The sequence below is a fragment of the Lissotriton helveticus genome, chromosome 3_2 (assembly GCF_964261635.1).
Source record: "Lissotriton helveticus chromosome 3_2, aLisHel1.1, whole genome shotgun sequence".
Taxonomy (NCBI): Eukaryota; Metazoa; Chordata; class Amphibia; order Caudata; family Salamandridae; genus Lissotriton; species Lissotriton helveticus.
The window spans coordinates 324,043,068-324,063,394 of record NC_136062.1 but is presented as its reverse complement, the minus strand read 5'-3'; the positions used below and the strand labels follow the sequence as shown (position 1 = coordinate 324,063,394).

At 45.5% G+C, this 20,327-nt stretch overlaps 1 protein-coding gene across 1 annotated transcript in view; it reads left to right on the top strand.

Moving 5' to 3' along the window:
* LOC144826313 (sodium-coupled monocarboxylate transporter 2-like) overlaps nucleotides 1–20,327 on the top strand; it is a 717,317-nt gene that overhangs the window by 577,426 nt on the left and 119,564 nt on the right. The window contains exons 7-8 of the mRNA XM_078684656.1: nucleotides 13,834–13,963; nucleotides 14,228–14,316. Of these exons, the coding sequence (XP_078540782.1) occupies nucleotides 13,834–13,963; nucleotides 14,228–14,316 (219 nt within the window). The remainder of the gene's footprint in view (nucleotides 1–13,833; nucleotides 13,964–14,227; nucleotides 14,317–20,327) is intronic.

Sequence of the window (20,327 nt, the reverse complement as noted above, 5' to 3'; positions counted from 1 at the left end):
TTGGGTCAACCCCATTGTTTTAATGGTCAATAGTGAAGGAATCAATCAGGGTGAGCAGTGGGGACATGTATAAGTTAAAAAGGGTCGGACTTAGGGAGGATCCCTGAGGGACCCCCGAGGACAGCGGTTTTCCTGTGGATTTGTAGCTACCTAGTGTGATGACCTGGTTCCTATTTCTAAGGAATGAAGTTAACCATTCATGGGCTTTGTCGTTTACTCCATTTTGTTTCAGTCTGTTTATCAGGATGTTGTAGGAAACCGTATCAAAGGCTGCGGAGAGATCCAACAGAATCAGCACCGCCTCTTTGTCTTGATCTAGTGCCCATTTCAGAGTGTCTGTGGTGTGGAGCAGTGCTGATTCTGTTGAATGCCCCGCTCTGAAACCTGATTGTTTGGGGTGTAGGCTATTGGAGTTTTCCAAGAACTCATTCAGCTGTGTGTTAACCGTTTTCTCCACAATTTTACTCAAGCACGGAAGTAGGGAGATAGGTCTCAGATTGGAGAGAGTAGTGGGGTCTGATAGTTTCTTTTTTTGAAGGGGTTTGACCGTGGCTGTTCTCCAAAGATCAGGGATTTTTGCTGTTTTGAATATGGAATTTATAATTTGATTTATGACAGGGTTAACAATATCTATTAGTGCGTGGAGAATCTTTGGCGGGCATGGATCAAAGGGGGACCCTGATTTGCATGATAGGATAGCCTTCTTTGATTCCTCTAAGCTAATTTCTTTAAAGCACTTGAGTTCTGCTTTCGATCCTAGGTGTTGGGCTGAGGAGTCCTGAGCTGGGCAGTCAGTAAAATTGTTTTTTAACTCACTGATTTTATTATCAATGTATTCTTCAATGTCGTTGCATAGTTCCTGTGAAGGGGGTATTTCACAGTCTAGGCTGGCCGGGTGCGTAAAGGATTTGACTATTGTGAAGATAGTCTTATGATTGTCATCTGCCCTATCAATCAGGTTTGTGTAGTGCTTCTTTTTTTTTCACCCTTATTTGTAGGTGGTAGGAATTTAATCCTAGTCTAAAAGACTTCAGGTCCTCCGTTTTGTAGTGCTTTCTCCATTTTTTCTCTAGGTTCCTGCACTGGTCTTTCATAATTTTTAATTGGGGTGTGAACCAAGGAGCTGACTTACGTTTTACGTTCTTGCCTTCCTTCCAGGGAGCTAGCGTGTTTGCTATTGAGAGCATCCATTTATTAAACAGATCATCGTCAGTGTCTGGATCATCTGTTAGGGTGGGTTTGGAGGATTCCGCTAGCATCAGCAGGTTCGGACTGGCTAGCATATTCTTCCAGTTGCGAACGGGGGGGGGGCTGATGATGGCTTTCCCCTTGGTGGGTCCATTTTAATAGCATAGGTTAAAGGGCACCAGTTTATGGTCTGTCCAGATGAGGGTGGACGGGGAGGATGCTACTATGTTAGTGGCATTTGAGCATATCCCGTCTAGGGTATGACCTGCTTGGTGTGTGGGGCCTTTATTGTGAATTGTCAGGCCAAAGGAGTTAGTAATTTCACTGAAGTTTTTAGAATTTGGGCAGTCCTCCAATTCTAGGTGTAGGTTGAAGGCTCCTAGAGCTGTGAAATTTGAATAACGTACCACCAAAGGGCTCAGGTAGTCACCAAGGGTGTCTAAGAAATTACCTATGGGGCCGGGGGGCCTATACACCAATACTCCGGTGAAGGTAGTGTGATTGTTTATTTTAATTTTGAAGCAGAGGCTTTCTGCGTCCTTTAGTTCCGTGGTGCGTGACGAGGTACATTTTAGATGGTCTCTATAAATAATAGCAATCCCTCCCCCTTTTTTCCCTGTTCTGTCCAATCTAGATATTGTGTATCCCTGAGGAAGTGCCTGCGCTAAGTCTGGGTTAGAGCAGTCTGATAGCCAAGTTTCAGTGATGAACAGGCAATCAAAGGTATTATCAACGAGCAGGTCATGTACATGCGTTGCGTGTTTAGCCAGGGATCCGACATTTATGAGGCCACACACCAGGTGGCTTCGAAGGGGGTTGGTTTTATGTTGTCTTGTGGGATTTCCCCCATAGTTAGTGTCCGTGGCAGCAGTCCTTTTGCTCTTATTGCCCGTCTGGGTTTGTTCTTTTAGCTCTCCGGGGATCCTGGGAGGGCGGTTTCTGGCCTGAGGGTTAAGGCTATGTAACTCTTCTCTGGAGTAGGTTATCTTTGGCAGTAAACCGGCAGCATGTCTGGCCCCGGCCGCCGGTCCGGCGCTGACAGGCGCAGATGGGCTTGCCTTTGGTGCGCCGCCGGCGGGCCGCCGGCGTGCCTGCTGCGCTCGTCCGCTGCGCGTCAGCGCCATGCTGTGAGTTTATAGTCTGATTCCCTGCAACCACTAGAGCGCCAACCCTGCCCAAATGGCCGCTCTAGTGTGTCAGTGCAGGAAGTGAGGGTGCAGTGGCCTCGAGAATACTCCCTCCACTCAAACAGCATGAACGGCTGTGGTGGAACGGGGAGAACGAGTGCACAAGGTGTGTGGGAGAGTATTTTAAAAAGGCGATCGCGGGCTCTACAAAGTCTAAGTCACAATGTTTAAAATGAGCACGGGCTCAACAATGTTTAAATCACAGAGTTACAAATTTTAAAATACCATTTTTTCTGCTTTCCATCAAAAAAGAATAAATGAAGTGCAGCAGAGCGCTAGCGCCAAGGACCCTAAGCCCTACAATGCTTCAGGCAAATGTCCTACTGCGCGTCGGCGTCTTGCTCTCCTTTTGAGGTTTGATTCCCTGCAACCACTAGAGCGCCAACCCTGCCCAAAATGGCCGCTCTAGTGTGGCAGTGCAGGAAGTGAGGGTGCGGTGGCCTCGAGAATACTCCCTCCACCCAAACAGCATGAACAGCTGCGGTGGAACGGGGAGAACGAGTGCACAAGGTGTGTGGGAGACGACAAGGGTATTTTAAAAAGGCGAGCGCAGGCTCTACAAAGTCTAAGTCACAATGTTTAAAATGAGCGCAGGCTCAACAATGTTTTAAATCACAGAGTTACAAATTGTAAAAAACAATTTTTTTCCGCTTTCCATCAAAAAAAGAATAAATGAAGTGCAGCTGAGCGCTAGCACCAAGGACCCTAAGCCCTACAATGCTTCAGGCAAATGTCCTGAAGGCGTCTAAATCTAAGGTGACTACAGTGGTGCCGTCGACGGGCTCGTCGACGGCACAATCGCTGTCGACGGGATCCACCGTTGTCGTCGATGAGGATGTCGACGGGAGTTTCGACGACTGTAGCGACGACGAGGATTTCGTCGACGATGGTGGCTACGACGGTGTCGTCGACGAGTGCTTTAACGACGACGACCTTGACGACGGCAGGATTGTGGACGGTCTCGTCGACGACGGTGTCGACGACGCCCATCTCGTCGTCGGCAGTCCATCCGTCGGCGGTGGCTCTTCCATCGACGACGTCGACGACAGTTATACCATTAACCTTCTCCGTCGTCCATGGCTCCGTCGACGATGCAATTGTTGACGGAGAGGATAACTAATTTCCTTGAAAAGGATAACTCCGGCAATGACGTCTCCAAGGAAGGTTACCCCCTTGCCTCCCGCTTTGTTACTAGAAGAAGAGGAAGATTCTGACAAGGAGGATCAAGATTCTTTTGGTTATGCCCACAGTCCATCTCAGCTGCTGATTAAAAGTTAGGACACTGATTCTGAGGGCGAGTTTCTTCATGAATGTACTTACCAACATTCTTACCAACGTCAAGAATCCGCAGGCCAAGAAATGGTGTCTGTTCCTTCCTCACTTTTGGCGGATCTCCATAGTATGCTGCAGGACTATAAAATCAGGTCCTCTCATGTTACGACTCAGGCAGAGTCTGTCCCTGCAGTTCAAAGTACGACTGCCCCTACAACTCCATTGATGATTTCTCCAGTGTTTCCAACTCAGGTGTTCTCTCAGCCTCCAACACCTGCTTTGAATATTCCTTTAACACTACAGGACGTACAGGACGATTACTCAGATGAGGATCAGAATAGTGATAACAGGCCTAATCAAGGCTTAGAATGGGATGAGTATGTGATCCCGGATCCCGCATTGCCTAACCCAGATCTGGTGGATTCTCCCCAGCGGATGTCGGGGGTTTCCATAAGCTGATGGAAAGAGCATCAAGCCGGTTCAAGCTGCCTATGCCTTCCATACAGACAGAGTGTTTTCTCTATGACTTTAAAGAGCCCTATAGTAAGGTGACCCGACCTATACCCATTGTGGAACATGTGTGGAATGCGGGTTTTAAGGCTATGAAAAACCCTGCTACTGTTATTCCAGTCCTGCCATGCCTGGAAAAGAAATATAAGGCGCCTGAAGATGGTCCAGTGTCCTTAACTGGACAACCTAAACCGGACTCTATGATATCCCAGGTGGCACAGAGGAAGTCCTACAATCCTTATGCACCCCTTACAACTCCTCCTGATAAGGAGGGCAGGCGCCTTGATAACGCAGGAAAGAGGTTCTCGTCAATGGCTAGCCTGCTGGTGCGAGCGGCGAATGCTCTGGCGATATTGGGCAGGTATGATTGCCAATTGTGGTGTGACCTTTCACCTTATATGAATCAACTTGCACAGGAGGCAAAAGGTGAGGCCAAGAAAATTCTGCAAGAAGTGGAAGCGACATCGGCTGAGGTGATAGATTGTGCCATTGACATCGCCACTACAGCTTTTAGATCTTTGGCTGGAGCTGCAGTACTTTGTCGCCAGAGATGGCTCAGAGCGACGTGGTTCAGGCCAGAGGTCCAGAATAAGATCTTGGACCTCCCCTTCACATAGATGATGCCCTCCAAGAGATAAAGAAGGATACAGAGACGGCTAGGTCTCTTGGTATGCTTCAGTACCGGAAAGCTCCTTTGAAGGGTGCCAGGGGCAGAAGTACCACGTCATACAGAGGCTCATACCAGCAGCAAAGGTACTCGTCATATGGATCAACGACGCTACAGTATCATCAGCCCTATCATCAAAAACAAGGTCAAGCCTCAACTTTCTCTAGATCGAATACCAGAGGGAAACAGAACTGCCAGGGATGTGATACATCCAAGAGGCAATAGCGGCGTTCTGGCTCTGCCTTCTGTGCCCGCCTCCATGACAACATCTGTAGGAGGCAGGGTGGCACAATACCTCCGCAACTGGTCTCAGATAACATCAGACCGTTGGGTGCTCAACATATTTCGAAAGGGCCATACCTTGGAATTCACTCAAATCCCACCTTCCAAGCCCCCTGCTGCCATTCCATCAAAACATCTGCGTCTCTTGCAGCTCGAAGTTCATCAGATGCTCCTGAAGGGAGCTGTGGAGCTGGTTCCCTTATCTCAGAGAGGGAAAGAATTCTATTCCAGGTTCTTCCTGGTGAAGAAGACGCTGGAGAATTCCCGCCCTATTTTAGACCTCAGGGAGCTAAACACCTATCACATTTCCCAATCCTTTCGGATGGTTTCCCTTCAGGATATATTACGTCTCGTCAATCTGGGGGATTTCATGGCCAATCTCGATGATGAGTATTTTCACATACCCATTGACCCTGCACACAGGAGGTTTCTACGATTTACAGTAGCCAAGAGCCATTTTCAATTCAGGGTTTTACTCTTCGGACTTCTCTCTCCCCCAAGAATCTTTACCAAGGTGCTGGCACCGGTAGCAGCTTTCCTACGGAAATATCACTTTCAGGTCTTCCCATACCTGGACGATTGGTTGCTGAAGGCCTCGTCCAGGGAGGCTGCGAGGGAAGCAGTCAACGCATGTACGAACCTATTCCAGAATTTGGGTCTTACCCTCAACAAGAAAAAATCATCTCTGATTCCGTCCAGGACAGCGTGTTTCCTGGGGGCCATCTTGGACTCAAATCTCAGCAAGGCTTTCCCATCCTTAGAAAGGCAGGAAAAACTGCGAACCATGGCGCTGCTCTTGAGAAGAAGAAAGTGTCTTTCAGTATGCTGTTACAAATCCCTTCTGGGGGTGATCTCCTCATGCATCCCTCTAATCCCTCACTGCAGATTGTGGATGCGGCCTCTTCAAGAGCAGCTAGACAAACAGTGGAGGCAGGTTCACTGCTCATTCAATGACAAGGTGACGATTACTTTCGCAATGAAAAGAATGGCCTTGTGGTGGACAAAACAGGAAAACCTTTCCCAAGGTCTATCCTTCATAGGCAATCAGTCTCCTCAAGTGGTGACAACGGATGCGTCACTGGGTGGCTGGGGTGCGGTGCTTCAGGATCTTCATGTCAGCGGGCATTGGTTGCCCCAGCACCGTCTTCTTCACATCAACCTCCTAGAACTCAGGGCTATCAAGCTAGCACTTCAAGTATTTCTACCTCGACTGCAGGGATTGGAAGTTCTCATCCGAACGGACAACACTACGGCGATGCACTACATAAACAAGGAAGGGGGTACCAGTTCTCTTCCGTTGTCTCAGGAGGCCCAGGAGATTTGGGAATGGGATATTCTTCACGGAATATCACTGCAGGCAGAACATCTACCAGGAGTCCTAAACGAAAAGGCAGACACACTCAGCAGGCTATTGTCAGTCAGTCACAAATGGGAACTGAACCAAGTTGTCTTGGAAGAGATTTTCCAACGGTGGGGCAAACCCTCAATAGATCTATTTGCCACCCCGACCAACAAGAAATGCCAGTCTCACGCAAGCAGGCTTCACCATCGAAGGTCATTAGGGAATGCGCTTTCGATAGCTTGGTCAAGAGCATTTGTGTATGCCTTTCCCCTCATTCCAATGATCCTGAGGCTTATCAGGAAGATCAAAACTGAACCGTGCAAGATAATCTTGATAGCTCCTGCGTGGCCGAGACAGTTCTGGTTCACAGAACTTCACCTTCTGTCACTCATCCCTCCTCTTCCTTTGCAGACGATTCCGGATCTTCTCACGATGTCCCACGGACAGATTTGGCACCCAGATCCAGAGTCATTACACATGACTGCATGGCTCCGGAGCAGCGAGAATTAATGAACCTTCCCATCTCAAATGAAATAAGAGAAGTTCTATCTCAAGCTAGAGCTCCTTCCACTAATAAAACTTACCGTTTAAAATGGAAAAGATTTTGCATTTGGTGCCGGAAGGAAAGTATTGACCCTTTCTCTTCTCAGCCTCATCAGCTTCTACCTTGTCTTTTGTCTTTGGCTAAGACAGGATTGGCTCATTCATCCATAAAAGTTCACTTGGCAGCGATTTCTCGCTACAGACGCTCGCCATCTCGACCTTCTCTCCGGTCTTCAAGAATAATTAAACAATTTCTGAAGGGCTTGTTTCAAATCTACCCCCCAGTGAGGCCTCTGCCTCCTATATGGCATTTAAATTTAGTTCTCGCACAGCTCATGAAGGATCCCTTCGAACCAATTCATCGTACAGACATAACATTTCTTTGCCCTCACATCAGCGAGACGCATTGGGGAATTGCAAGGTCTCACAATACAGGAACCTTTTCTCCAATTCAAGAGAAATACTGTAATTTTGAGGACTAACCCGAGGTTCATACCTAAAGTGCCTTCAGACTTTCACTTAAATGAATCAGTGATTCTCAAGTCTTTCTTTCCTCAACCTTCCACACCAGCGGATCGCACCAAAGGGTTTAGTAAATCTTCACAATTATTCATTGCTTTTGGTGGTCCTTGCAAGGGCCTTCCACTTTCAAAGCAGAGTATTGCAAGATGGATTTCCAGTGCTATTATATATTGCCACTCAACAAGCCGTTGGACAGCAGGATAAGATCACACTCCACAAGATCCGTGGCTTCATCTACAGCTTTCTTCACGGGAGTACACATCAGAGACATTTGCAGAGCTGCGACTTGGAGAAGCGTGCACACCTTTACGAAGTATTACTGCTTGGAACCCTTGACACAGGAAGACAAAGCTGTGGGCCAGGCAGTCCTGAGGAACCTCTTCCACTAATTGGTGAGCTTTCCCTACTATCCCTCCTTCCTTTTTTTATGCACATTTTGTGTTTACTGTCGATACAAATTGTTATTTCAGTATATAATTTACTTCTGCTTTCATGTTGTTACAGAGGCAATCATGTTTCTTTTTATGTCACAAAATGTGCTTTATTTCTTACTGCTAGCTACTCTGATACAAGCTATTGGAATCTATGAAAGTTCCAATACTGGGGCAAAAAAACAAGTTACTTACCTGTAACTTTGGTTCCCAAGTATTGGTAACTTTCATAGATTCCCATGTGCCCACCCTCCTCCCCTGGGAAAGCTCAACCTACAGAAGATGTGGTTACTGTTACACAACGGCTATGAAAATCTGAGGCTCTGAGGTGCCTTCAGGAGGGTTATATGGAGTGAGGCACCTCTGATCGTCTGAGCCTTAGTTTTGGTCTCTTTTACAAAAAGAGGGGTATATGCTACAAAAGGGAATGAGGCCTAGGCCTTTTTCTTTCTCTTTTGTATCTATTGCTATGTTATTTTTGTTACCGAGACTCCCATTCCGACGACGGGGAATGATACAAGCTATGGGAATCTATGAAAGTTACCAATACTGGGGAACTAAAGTTACAGGTAAGTAACTTGTTTTCTTACAAGTGTAACCCATCATTGCAACAACCCATATTGTGCAATACAAATGACTCACCAGATACATGTCCATTTTCTGTACCAGACATTCACAATGAAGTCAAACAAATTAAATTAAGTAGGATTCCTCAAACTTATTTATGTTGGTTCATCAGAACAACCGTCCATTTGGAAGGGAGAAAGGAAACCAAATGATGATCTTTAATGCAGATGGAGAGGGGAACTTGGATTGGGGTTGGGCAACAAAAATATAACACGCCAGGGAGCGTCAGGGAAACCAGTCTATTACAGTCTATTTACAAGGGGAAAAGAAAAGTTTGTCCACAAAGTTGCATCAGTCCAAAAGTCAAGTGTCCTTCTGGTCATCCTCCAACACCACAATGTCCAGATCCTCAGAGTCTGATGCAGGCACACTGCTGGTCGGTGCAGGAACAGGCACCACATGGGTTTGGGAGACACGAGAGGTACGGGGAAACAGTGTGGGCCAACGGACTGGGGGAGACATTGACGGTGGAATGGGAAGGGAGTTGGGAGTTGGGAGACAACAGACGACATGGCTGTGGCCAGGGAATTGACACTGGTGATGAGGGTGGCCAGACTTCTGACAAGGTCTGCTCACATCATGCGTATCTCCAGACACGTCTGCAGCATGATGCAAGCAGACATGTCTGGCTGACCCTCACACATCCACTTCAAGTCCTCTGGGACAGCCATAGGAGGAACAACACAGGGAGGGGCCTGGGTGGGAGTGGAGGGATGTGGTGCCTCAGGTCCGGAGCCGATGTTCGGGTCAAGCAGGCAGCAATGATTAGAGGAACTGATTGCAGGGGATGCAGCTGGAGACCCCAATGGAATGGGGGTCTCTGGAGTTTGGGAGGTGCTGATGGCAGGCCCTGGTTGGGTATTGTCCTGCCCAAACCCACAGGTGAATGGTCTGGGGATGAGTAGCACTCCACCACCCCATGGCCAGAGGTATCGGATTCTCCCCCCCCACTTCAATGTTCACAGCCTCCACCCAGGCTGTAGCACCAGATCTGTGTTCCTTGTCAGTCCAGGTGGGCGCAGTCCCCTTGCCTCCAGATGTTGAGGGTCCCTCCTAATCCTCTTCTTCCTCACTGGTCAAAAGAGTTTGTAGCCGCCTGCGCACTGATGGCCTCCCGCTCCGGACCTGGTCCTGCTGTTCGGCCATTTGGCCAGCTGTGCCTGCTGAAATGTTGGCAAAATCATGATGTAGTGGTTGTTTTATTCAGGACAGCGAGAAATACATAGATGAACCAAGGTCAGACTTTGCTTTCCTCTGACCACACTATACAGTTGTCAATGTTTATGTGCTTACAGTATGTGTATGTTTACTGTCATCTCCTGAATTGAGTCTGACATGGACATCGCACATGAATATTTGTGGCTTACACAACAGTATTGGCCAACCCTCAACTTTGGCATTCTTGTGATCGGTGTGTCCTGTCACTGCTACATGTGCAAGTTCCAAAACCAGTCCACTATAGGGGAACAGAGAGGGAGTGCAGATTTAATCAAAATAGCCCATTGATATATAGTCGCAGCTCTTTGACTTTTGGACAAATGTCATCTGCTGTATAGCATTGTATGGGACAAGACAAATGCAATCTGGGCTATTGTGTTGCTACATTGTGAGTCTAGCCTTTTGATGACCCCTCTCAAAATCTGACAATCCAGTGCCACATATTGACGTTGGTGTCTGATAAGGTAGTGCAGTACACTGGTGACCAGTGGTGTGTCGTCTTGACAGCTACCTGTACATGTGAAATGGCATACAAGCCACTGAGGGTAAGACGTGTGTCAGTGGACACACTCTGCAAATTTAGAAACACTTAGGAGTGAGGCAAGGATATCAAAGTATGTCTTGACTCCATGGCACATGATGATCTGTCTCAATTAGAACCCAAACTCAACAAATACAATGCAAGTCACAGCATCCAATACCATTTGGCCTGCCTACACACACTGGACAGTGTCTGTACCATTGCTCATCCAATGCACACATCAGTTATTATTTCCTTGGTTCACTGGTATTGGTGCTGGCTCAGCGAATTACGATACAAATGTACAAGTGTGGCTCATTTACTAAGTTGTCAGGAAGAAACTACAACTCCCAAAATGCACTCTTCCCTGTACAGTCTATATACCACAGTGTGCCTTTTTATTCTTGATTACTGCTGTATGCACATGGTATAGGTGAATTGAGGCACGGAACACACAATGGTATAGCACTGTCTTCAATCACATCATACTCCCAGACATATTATGCATAGTATGCACTTACCAGATCTCTGCTGCTCATGCTCCTCCAGCTGAGCATGGCGGGTCGGCCAAGCTGCTCACAGGACCCTCCTGTACAGTGGGGAGAGGTGAGGATGATGCACATGGTGCTGGGAAGACTGGCCCACCAGCTCCTCATCCTTGTGCCGGGACCAGCGTTTTAGGTCCTCCCAGCGCTTGCAGCATGCCCTAGCACTCCCTGTGTGGACTCCCACTGCACTGCAGCGCTCACCGATGTTGGCCCATAGCCTGGCCCGGTTGCAGTGCTCAGCTGGTATTCAGGGTCCCCATATAGCTGAGGATATTTGGCCAGTACCCCCTCTACCAAGATGTCTAATTCCCTTTCTGTGAAAGGGGTGCTTTCTCCTCATAACCCTCAGCCATTTTGGGGAAAATAGGTTGAATGAGAGCAGCAGGATGGCAGAGGATCGGATCTGTGATAGAGGATGACTCAGAATGAAAACAAAATGGCTTCCAACAACTTTCTGTGGTGTATTTCCTGTCTCCCACTTCCTGTATAACATTTCCTGTATGAAATAATGTGTTCTGGGTGAATTTCCAAGGTTAAGACCCAAAAAAGTAGTTTCCGTTTCCGGAGCGGCGGGTCCGCATCCACGCATTACGGTCCGAAACCGGAAATTACTATTGTTAGTAGAGAGGGCTTTGCATCAGATACTATGGGTGGTTGCATGGGAACACCCATTGCACCACCCATGGAATGCCATGATGCTAAGTAATGCGTAGCAGTGCTTCACAATAGTTTGCGCTGCTTTCAGACTTTCAGGCTGCTTTCCAGCCCGAAACAAGTTTTACATTGAAAAGTAAATCAGAAAAACATTTTGTGCTGGTTTGCATCAGTTTTGTGGTGCAAGAATTTAAAGAGCTGTCCTTTACTCTCTCATTATAATAAAAGGGAACAATGATCTCACTGAACGTTTTTCCAAGGAGAATTACACGTTATTGCAGTGAGATGCTTGAGTGTGTTTGTATTATAGGAGTCCTAACTTTACTCCTACTAAATGCCTTGTGTGCATACCAAAAGTAGTTAGTTTAGCTTAGTAGTAGTAAAGTTAGGAGTCCTAACTTTACTACTACTAAATGCCTTTTGTGAATACCAAAAGTAGTACGTTTAGGATTTTATCTCAGACTAGTTCTGTGAATCGGCCCCTGTGAGACTCCACCTATTGGCTGTCTTAACTAGGACTCACACCCACCCCTCCCACCCAGGCCAAGAATCTCTGGATAATCATTGACTGCAAATGTGAAGTGACTGCCCAAGTCAATGAAGTCACAGACTCCTGTTACCACAAACTGAAGATGCTGAGGAAAATCTTCAAATGGCTCCCAAGCAGCACTTGCAAAACCGACATACATGCCCTCGTCACTAGCGGCTGGACTACGGAAACTCTGTCCTCCTCTGAATCTGCAATCAACTCGCCAGACAACTGCAAACAATTCAGAACTCACCAGCTATAATCACTCTCAACCTCCCATGCAGCACACACATTTAGCTGCACCTCAAGGAGCTCCTCTGGCACCAGATTTGCAAGCATGCACAGTTCAAACTCCTCACTCACACCTTCAAGCACTTCACAACACTTTTTCAGCATACCTGAATATTCGATTTTCCTTTCACAAACCATCCAGACACCCCACTTGCCCGGATTCCTACTTTCACCATCCCACACATACGCATACCCAGATGCAGAGGTCGGGCCTTCTCTGATATTGCCTGCAAAGTGTGGATTAACTTACCACTACACATCAGAGCTTCCTCCTCACTTCTCAAGTTCCACAAGGAGCTGAAGACCTGGCTCACTGACGTAGAGGCATAGCTAGACTCTCACCTGCCTGGTTAAAGTGTGTGTTACCAATACACATAACATAGCATAACATCCCTGTCTTGTACAGCACTCCATTGCTTTGTAGCTTGATCATGCTACATGCACACACACACACGTATGTATTATATATTTTTTGTAGCAAGAGCCCTTTTTCAGCATATGCTCTCAAGTAAATATTACACCATATCTTTTCTTCTAACTGTCCACTGTGCAGTCAGTCATATGGTAAACATTCTTGACATATTCACAACTATATAAAAAAAATTGTGAAATTACTAGTTCTCCATCAAGTTTCTGTCAAAAGATCCTGGTATCACAGAGCATATGGCTATAGGACACATATAGTTTCCTAATTCTCTGAAGATTCTGTCTGCTGGAACAAAGGGCCTCATTACTAAGTTGGGCAGAAAGTTCTCACCCCACACGTCTCCGATTCAGGAACTGATCGACTCGCGCTCAGCCCCATTGGGAGCCTGTGTTCTGACCAACAATATAGGCTCCTATGGGGAAATTGGGTGTGTGTGTATGACACGGTGCCAGCCGCACATTGCAGGGTTTTACAGGGTACCCCCATGGCCCCCAACTGGAGGCCAAAGGGTGAAACGGGCCCTGTTAGGGGCCCCCAAAAGTCACTTTCCAACAGTCTTATTGTGTCGGACAGGCCGGCTCGGAAAGCTGTTGGAAATAGACATAGTAATTGGTCGGTCGCAAATGGTGTCTGTGGAGCTGCATGATGCTGTTCTGATCACCACGACTTCTTCAAGAGCCAGTTGGAACTGATTTGGAAGGACCACATGGTTTACAATCCAACTGCGAACATCATAATCGGTCGGGAGGAAGGATTCCGACACGGTCTAGGACGTAACGACTGTCGGACGGAGGCTTTCTGTCAGACACCGTAATGTAGCTCAAAGTCTCTAACATGAGAAACGTTATGTGTTTATCAAAAATATACAATACAGTAACAAGTTTGTGCTTATGTAAATACACTTTGCACAATCCTGGTCTGACCCTATGGCTAGTATTTCTACTTTCACGTATATATAAATGTAGGAAAGAATTAATCCTTGGCATATTGCTGATTCATAGCATTTTATCACCATGTTTAATCCATTATTTATTTCTGGGTTAATTTTTTTTTTTTTGTCTTCCTCTCCCTTTAGAGCCCTGTACTTAAATTTATTAGGGCTCTGGATAATCCTAATCTGTGCAGTATTTTCTGGTCTTCTGATGTATGCACATTTCAGAAGCTGCGACCCTTGGACGGCAGGTTTTATATCAGCTCCTGACCAGGTACTTTTTAGCACTTTCCTTAAAGGGACTACAAACCTTACTTGGTTTATGGGAGAGTCTATGATGAAATGCATGCAATACCTTTATAATGTATAGCATCAATTTCCAAACATTATTTTTACAATATAGAATCTAAATTTTTAACAGGAATGTCTGTTTCAAAATAGGATTCTGTGCACTAAAGAGTTTCCTAACGACAGTAGCTCATTTGAATAAAATCTATATCTTGATAATAATACAAAATATTTTTAAACTGTTTTCTAGCTGTTGCCTTACTACGTTATGGATGTGTTTACAAAAATGCCAGGACTTCCTGGGTTATTTGTGGCATGTGCTTTCAGTGGGACATTAAGGTAGGATACATATATGTAAATCTTGTTTACACAAATGCCTAATAAAATGCCTTTTCGTATGCATATGGACCACTTCAAAGTAATAATGGACTCATAAAGATGCACAAAACAGCGTACACAATTATATTTCCGTTACAACTAGTAGTACAACATTATCCGCTCAGTAGTTGCACAGCTGACATCGCTGGATTTTCAAAAAGCATCATGAGTGAAGATATTTGGAATGTGGCATTAATGCAGTCTTGAGATCTCTTGAGATATGCAGTAATCAAGATGTATTGTCAGTGATATTCAGTCCCTCTGGATGTATAGATTTTAAATGGTACATCCAGAAGTTTAATCCAGAGACCAGTAGTTCTTCCTTTAAGACAAGCTCTACAGAAGAAATCTTCAAATCTGATAGCAAATGGTCCACAAGTTAAACTGTAACAAAGAGCATGACCAATAAACTTTAAGGGGGAGATATACCAAATTTCCACGCAAAGCTGCGCAGCGCAGCCCCTGTGAGGTTTTGCTGCATTGTGCGACAGAGAGGGAGCAGGAGAGCGGCATATTTTCAAAGATATGGCTCTCTCCTCCCCTTTCCCTTGCACCAGGGCTGATTACAGCTGCCATGCGCCACCCACAAACCTTAGCGCCATAGCGCTAGGGTGTGTGTGTGACTCCAGCATAGGTTTTGCACAAGAAGGATATCCTTCCTCTACAAAATACTACGTTTAGACACAAGGAAAAGCTTTTCCCACTTTGTATGTGTGCTACGCAGTGCAGCACGCATACAAAGTCAGAAAAGGAAGGAAAAATTTAAGTATTTCTCCTTCCTCGCGCCTAGTTTAAAAGGACACAGTTTTCTCACGCTAAACCCAGTCTACTGGAATTGGTAAATTGAGTTTAGCGTGAGAAACCATGGGCGGTCGGTAAGAGTGGGCCTAAAAAAAGATACATGCAGGCGCTGTTGTCAGGTGTATCTGGAGTATTTGGTGGCGATCTATTGGTGGAAGTGCTGCACTGCTTGGTCTTGGCAGTTTTTCTTGCATTGAAGGGCATGGAAGGGAGCACACCGGGTCACAGTATTTGGACAGACGCAAGTGTGGATGCTGGAGAGAACAGGTAGTGGGACATCCAGCCGGGACTCCTCGTTAACTGGGGCCATTCAAGGTGTAAGCCTGAGAATCATCCTAGGTATCAGCCGGCTGGTATTGTAACAGCAGCAACAGACAGAGAGATTGACGCCATGGGTGGGAGCACTCCAAAGTGCTTCAAAGGAGTTAATTTGGAGTTAACTGGAGTGAACTGGAGCTCGTCGTAGTAGCTGACAGCGTGCGGCAGCAACAAAAGAGCTGTGAAGGCAGGGTGGCGATTAAGACTTTGATTGATATTTGACATTTGGCTATCGGGCAGGCAGTTGGGAACTTTAAAAGGTTATAAAGCAGCATGAGAAGACATTTGAAGCAATCCAACGCTGTAGCAAGGGTTGATGCAGCAACTGGAATGAAAGCTAAAAAATGTCAATTGCAAGCTAAGGGGGCATCAGCCTCGGCAAAAAAAACAGGCATCATAAACCGTTCTGGACTAAACTCGAGCTCTACAGAAGAACCATTTGAGCCGCAATCTGTGCTACCACAAGGGGGGGGAAGACCCCATCTCTGTAACCGACGGAACTCATGAGGCTATGGAGGGACAGACCGGTGAACGTACGCCAGGATGTTATAAGGCAGAGCTAAAACGTTGGAAGGACTTCCCATTGTCTGCCAAAAAGAGCAATATGCCCATTCAGCCCCCTGCAATCCAAGTCCCTTCACTGGCAAGCTCAGTTCCGCAAGCAACACTGGAGGAGGACATAACAATCAATTCTTTTGAAGGGCTGCACATTTCTCGTCCTCTCGAGGCCGTACCTTTAGCTCTAATACCCTCAGCTCCATCCAACTCAGCGGAAGGGAACGTATCACCTTGTCAGGAAAGCGCACACGCCTTAGTAGATCGGTCCTCCATTGCAGAAAACATCTCAAAACAACAGCTAGAAAGCTTGCAGCAAGTCCAGGAAACATCTGGCGCATTCACAGAAAAGGGCTTGGATTTACCAACTTAAATGCCAGAACGGGGCCAGGGGCCTCTTACTCTTCTCTTATGGTTATGGAATCTTTGCAAGCCACACGACTCAGGTACTCCTCCCAAGTTTTATTAAATCTGCAGCCTCAGGGGGTGGAGAGATGTATTAGTACCTGTTGGCCAAGTCCAGAAGGAATTTTTCATGTGCTATATGTAGGTTTCAGGCTACACATACTTCAATTATCAGGGGTTATGTTAGGGAGAACACTTCTATGATGAAAGGCTGGAAAAGCTTCCTGCTAAATGTCCGCTCCCTACCGCAACATCACCTACAAATATGGGATCTTATCCATACCCTTAAACCTGAAATCAGCTTCCTTACTGAAACGTGGCTAAAACCGCATACTACCCCTTCCATCACATTGGGGATTCCCACTGGGTATAAAATTCTAAGACAAGATCGTCCTGAGAAAATCGGTGGTGGTATCGCCATTATACATAAAGAACATCTCAAAGTGATGGTCATAGAACAGATCAATCAGCCTGCTATGGAAGTTATGATTTTTAAAATTGTGATAGGACCTAAGGAGCACTGGAAGGGTGCCTTAGTTTATCGCCCCCCTGGACCCAATGCCGGCTTCACCTTAGCGCTGATGGAAATACTGGCACAACATATGAAAGTTAAAGAAAAGTTCATTTTATTGGGAGACTTTAACTTTCATGTGGACAATGTAGACCATCCAGAGACAAAGACCTTAATGTCCGACCTGGCTTTATTGGGTCTCGAGCTGCAGAATAGTGGGCCCACTCACAAAGGCGGCCATACATTGGACCTAATATTTACTAATTGCACTTCGGTATATTGTCATCATCCTAAAGCAGTTATTTGGTCAGACCATAGTATGCTTGAATTCATCCTCAAAGGTCTAAATAAACCAAATAAACCCCCTACCGTCCCGACCATTAAACGAAGGCCCTGGCACAAGATCACTTTAGAAACAGTAGAAGAAGTCTGGAATGAGCCTGTAATACTGGATTCTGATGACATTGGGTCAGCCTTGTCTAAATTTGATGTCACTCTATCTGACATGTTGAATCATTTGGCGCCACAAAAAACAATTAAACAACCTTCTGCGGCCAAGAGAGAGGTATGGTACACGGAATCCTTAAAACTAGAAAAGCAAGGGTGTAGGAAGCTGGAACAACTCTGGAGGAAAACCCATACCAGTGAAAATAAGATCAACTACCAAAAAGCTATGTCTGCCTATTATAAAAGCATTAAGCAGGCAAGAAAGAACAGCATTATTGTGCAGTTAGCTGAAGCTGCCAACTCCTCCAGAGAGCTGTATAAAATCTTGGATACTTTCACTAAACCAACTGCATGTGAAAGTCCAGACGAATTTACACAAGTTTTGTGTAATAACATCTCTCAATTTTTCGAGGATAAAATTGAGACAATTTATAAAAAAATCATCACTGCTCAATGCCCCAGGGACCTGGAGCATTCCAGCATGACTCACCCCGATACATCCAGAGGTACCTTACTTACCTTCCCTGAGGTTAGTTACAGTGATATTCAGACACTAATAAACAACATGAAAACAGGATCCCCTCTTGATTTGATACCAGCTAAGCTAACTGTCACCTTGAACAATATACTCGGCCCCACAATTCAAAAGATTCTTAACCTCTCCTTTAAAGAAGGTCAGCTCCCTCGGCAGTGGAAGGAGGCAGTTGTGAACCCAATACGGAAGAACACGGCCTTACCATGGACAGAACTCTCCAACCTCCGCCCCATCTCTCTCTTACCTTTTTTAAGTAAATTGGCCGAGAAGCATGTAAACATCCATGTTTCCAGGTTCATAGAGGCGACAGGGGGCCTGGACCCGTCACAATCTGGGTTCAGGCCCAACTACAGCACAGAGTCAGCACTCCTCTCCGTGACAGATAACATCACGATGTCACAGGATAGAGGAGGATCGATGATTCTGGTGCTGTTAGACCTGTCGGCCGCTTTTGATACTGTGTCTCATGAGATTCTTCTCAGCCGATTGCAGAGAGTGGGTATTGGAGGATTGGCACTGTCCTGGTTGGAGAGTTTTCTCTCCGGCCGCTCACAATCTGTCAGCGTGGGACCCTATCGTTCCATCTCGAGGGTACTCACCAAGGGGGTGCCACAGGGCTCATGCCTAAGCCCCACATTATTTAATGTGTATGTGGCCCCCCTTGCAGAGATTGTGAGAAGGTTTGGGTTCACTCCAGTGTCATACGCTGATGACACCCAGCTGCTTTTTCCTTTCAACTCTCTTACGCCTGATGTGAAGAACAATTTTGCCGAGGGCATGAGAGCAGTATCCAACTGGATGGCTACCAACTGCCTCCAGTGTAATGTCGGGAAGACGGAGGTAATGCTTTTTGGGAAAGCTAGCATGCTCTGGTCTCCCGATTGGTGACCTTTAGATCTTGGCCCTGTCCCATGCCCAAAGCCTACTGTTAAGAACTTGGGGGTGAAATTTGATCAAAATTTGAGCTTAAAGGAGCATGCTAATTATGTCACAGGAGCTTGTTTTAGAACAATTGGCCAGCTAAGGCGAGTCTTCCCACTGCTGCCTGACATCCACAGGAAGACTCTTGTACAGGCCCTGGTGATAAGCCGCTTAGACTACTGCAACGGCCTCCTCATATCAGCAAATGAGGAGGCGCTTAATCGTTTGCAGGTAGTCCAAAATACGGCGGCCAGACTAATTCTAAATGCTCCTGCAAGAACCCCGTCCAAACCCCTGTTAAGATACCTTCACTGGTTGCCCATACAACAACGTGTTAGATTTAAAATCTGCTGCTCAGTGCACAAATGCCTTTATGGGCAAGGCCCTAGATATTTGGCACAAAAATTTCAGATATACAAACCTGAACGCCTTTTACGTTCCAGCAACCAGTGTCTGCTGGAAATCCCCACTATAAAAAAAGTCAGACAAGGTGGACGTGCCCTATCATTTATAGGCCCTACCATGTGGAACAAGCTTCCATCTGACCTAAGACACAATGACAACCATTTGTGTTTTAGGAAAGCTTTAAAAACTTTTCTGTTTGAGGAAGCATAATCCACTCTGTGGTACTCCACTTAGACAACATATTTCAGCACGTATGCGAGCAAAGCGCGGAGATACCTCATGGTCGATTCCGGCGCGATACAAGCAATAAATAATAATAATAATAATAATAATAATGAGCAATAAAGTGAATAAAGACTCGCAAGAGAAACCGGAACTTCCATCCTCCGGGGATAATTCGCAACAGATTGAAATGAAAACTTTGCTCAATTTTATATTGGAGATCAGGGAAATGAAAAAATCCCAGGGACACGAGTCAGCCATCCTCCATATCAGGTTGGAAAAAATTAAGGAATCAATCTCAGGCATTCCTGCAAGGCTCAAAGAGGCTGAGTCAAGGATAGCTCACTTGGAGGATTAGATGAGCTCCACAATTCAGAAAATCAGTGAAGTTATGGCAGATAAGATCGTCCTAGAGACTAAATTAGAAAACCACTCACGCCGGATGTATGACGTTACAACGCATACTTTTACAACGACTACCATTACAACTAATTTTTTACAACGCAAAAACTTTTACAACGCATACCATTACAACGCAAGATTTTACAACGCAAGTACCTTTACAACGCATACCATTACAACGTAAATATTGGTAAGTATATAATATTTTTTTTAATATAAATTATTGTAAATTATTAAAATATAATTAAATTGTATTTAATTTTATTTAATTAATTTAATTTAAATATAATTTTAATTTATTTTTACAAATTAATCCTGTACCCCAAAAACCCAAAACTGACCCTGAACCCTAAAAATAATTTTTTTAATGTAAATTATTAAAATATAATTAATTTTTATTGAATTACATTTAATTAATTTAATTTAAATATAATTTTATTTTATTTTTAC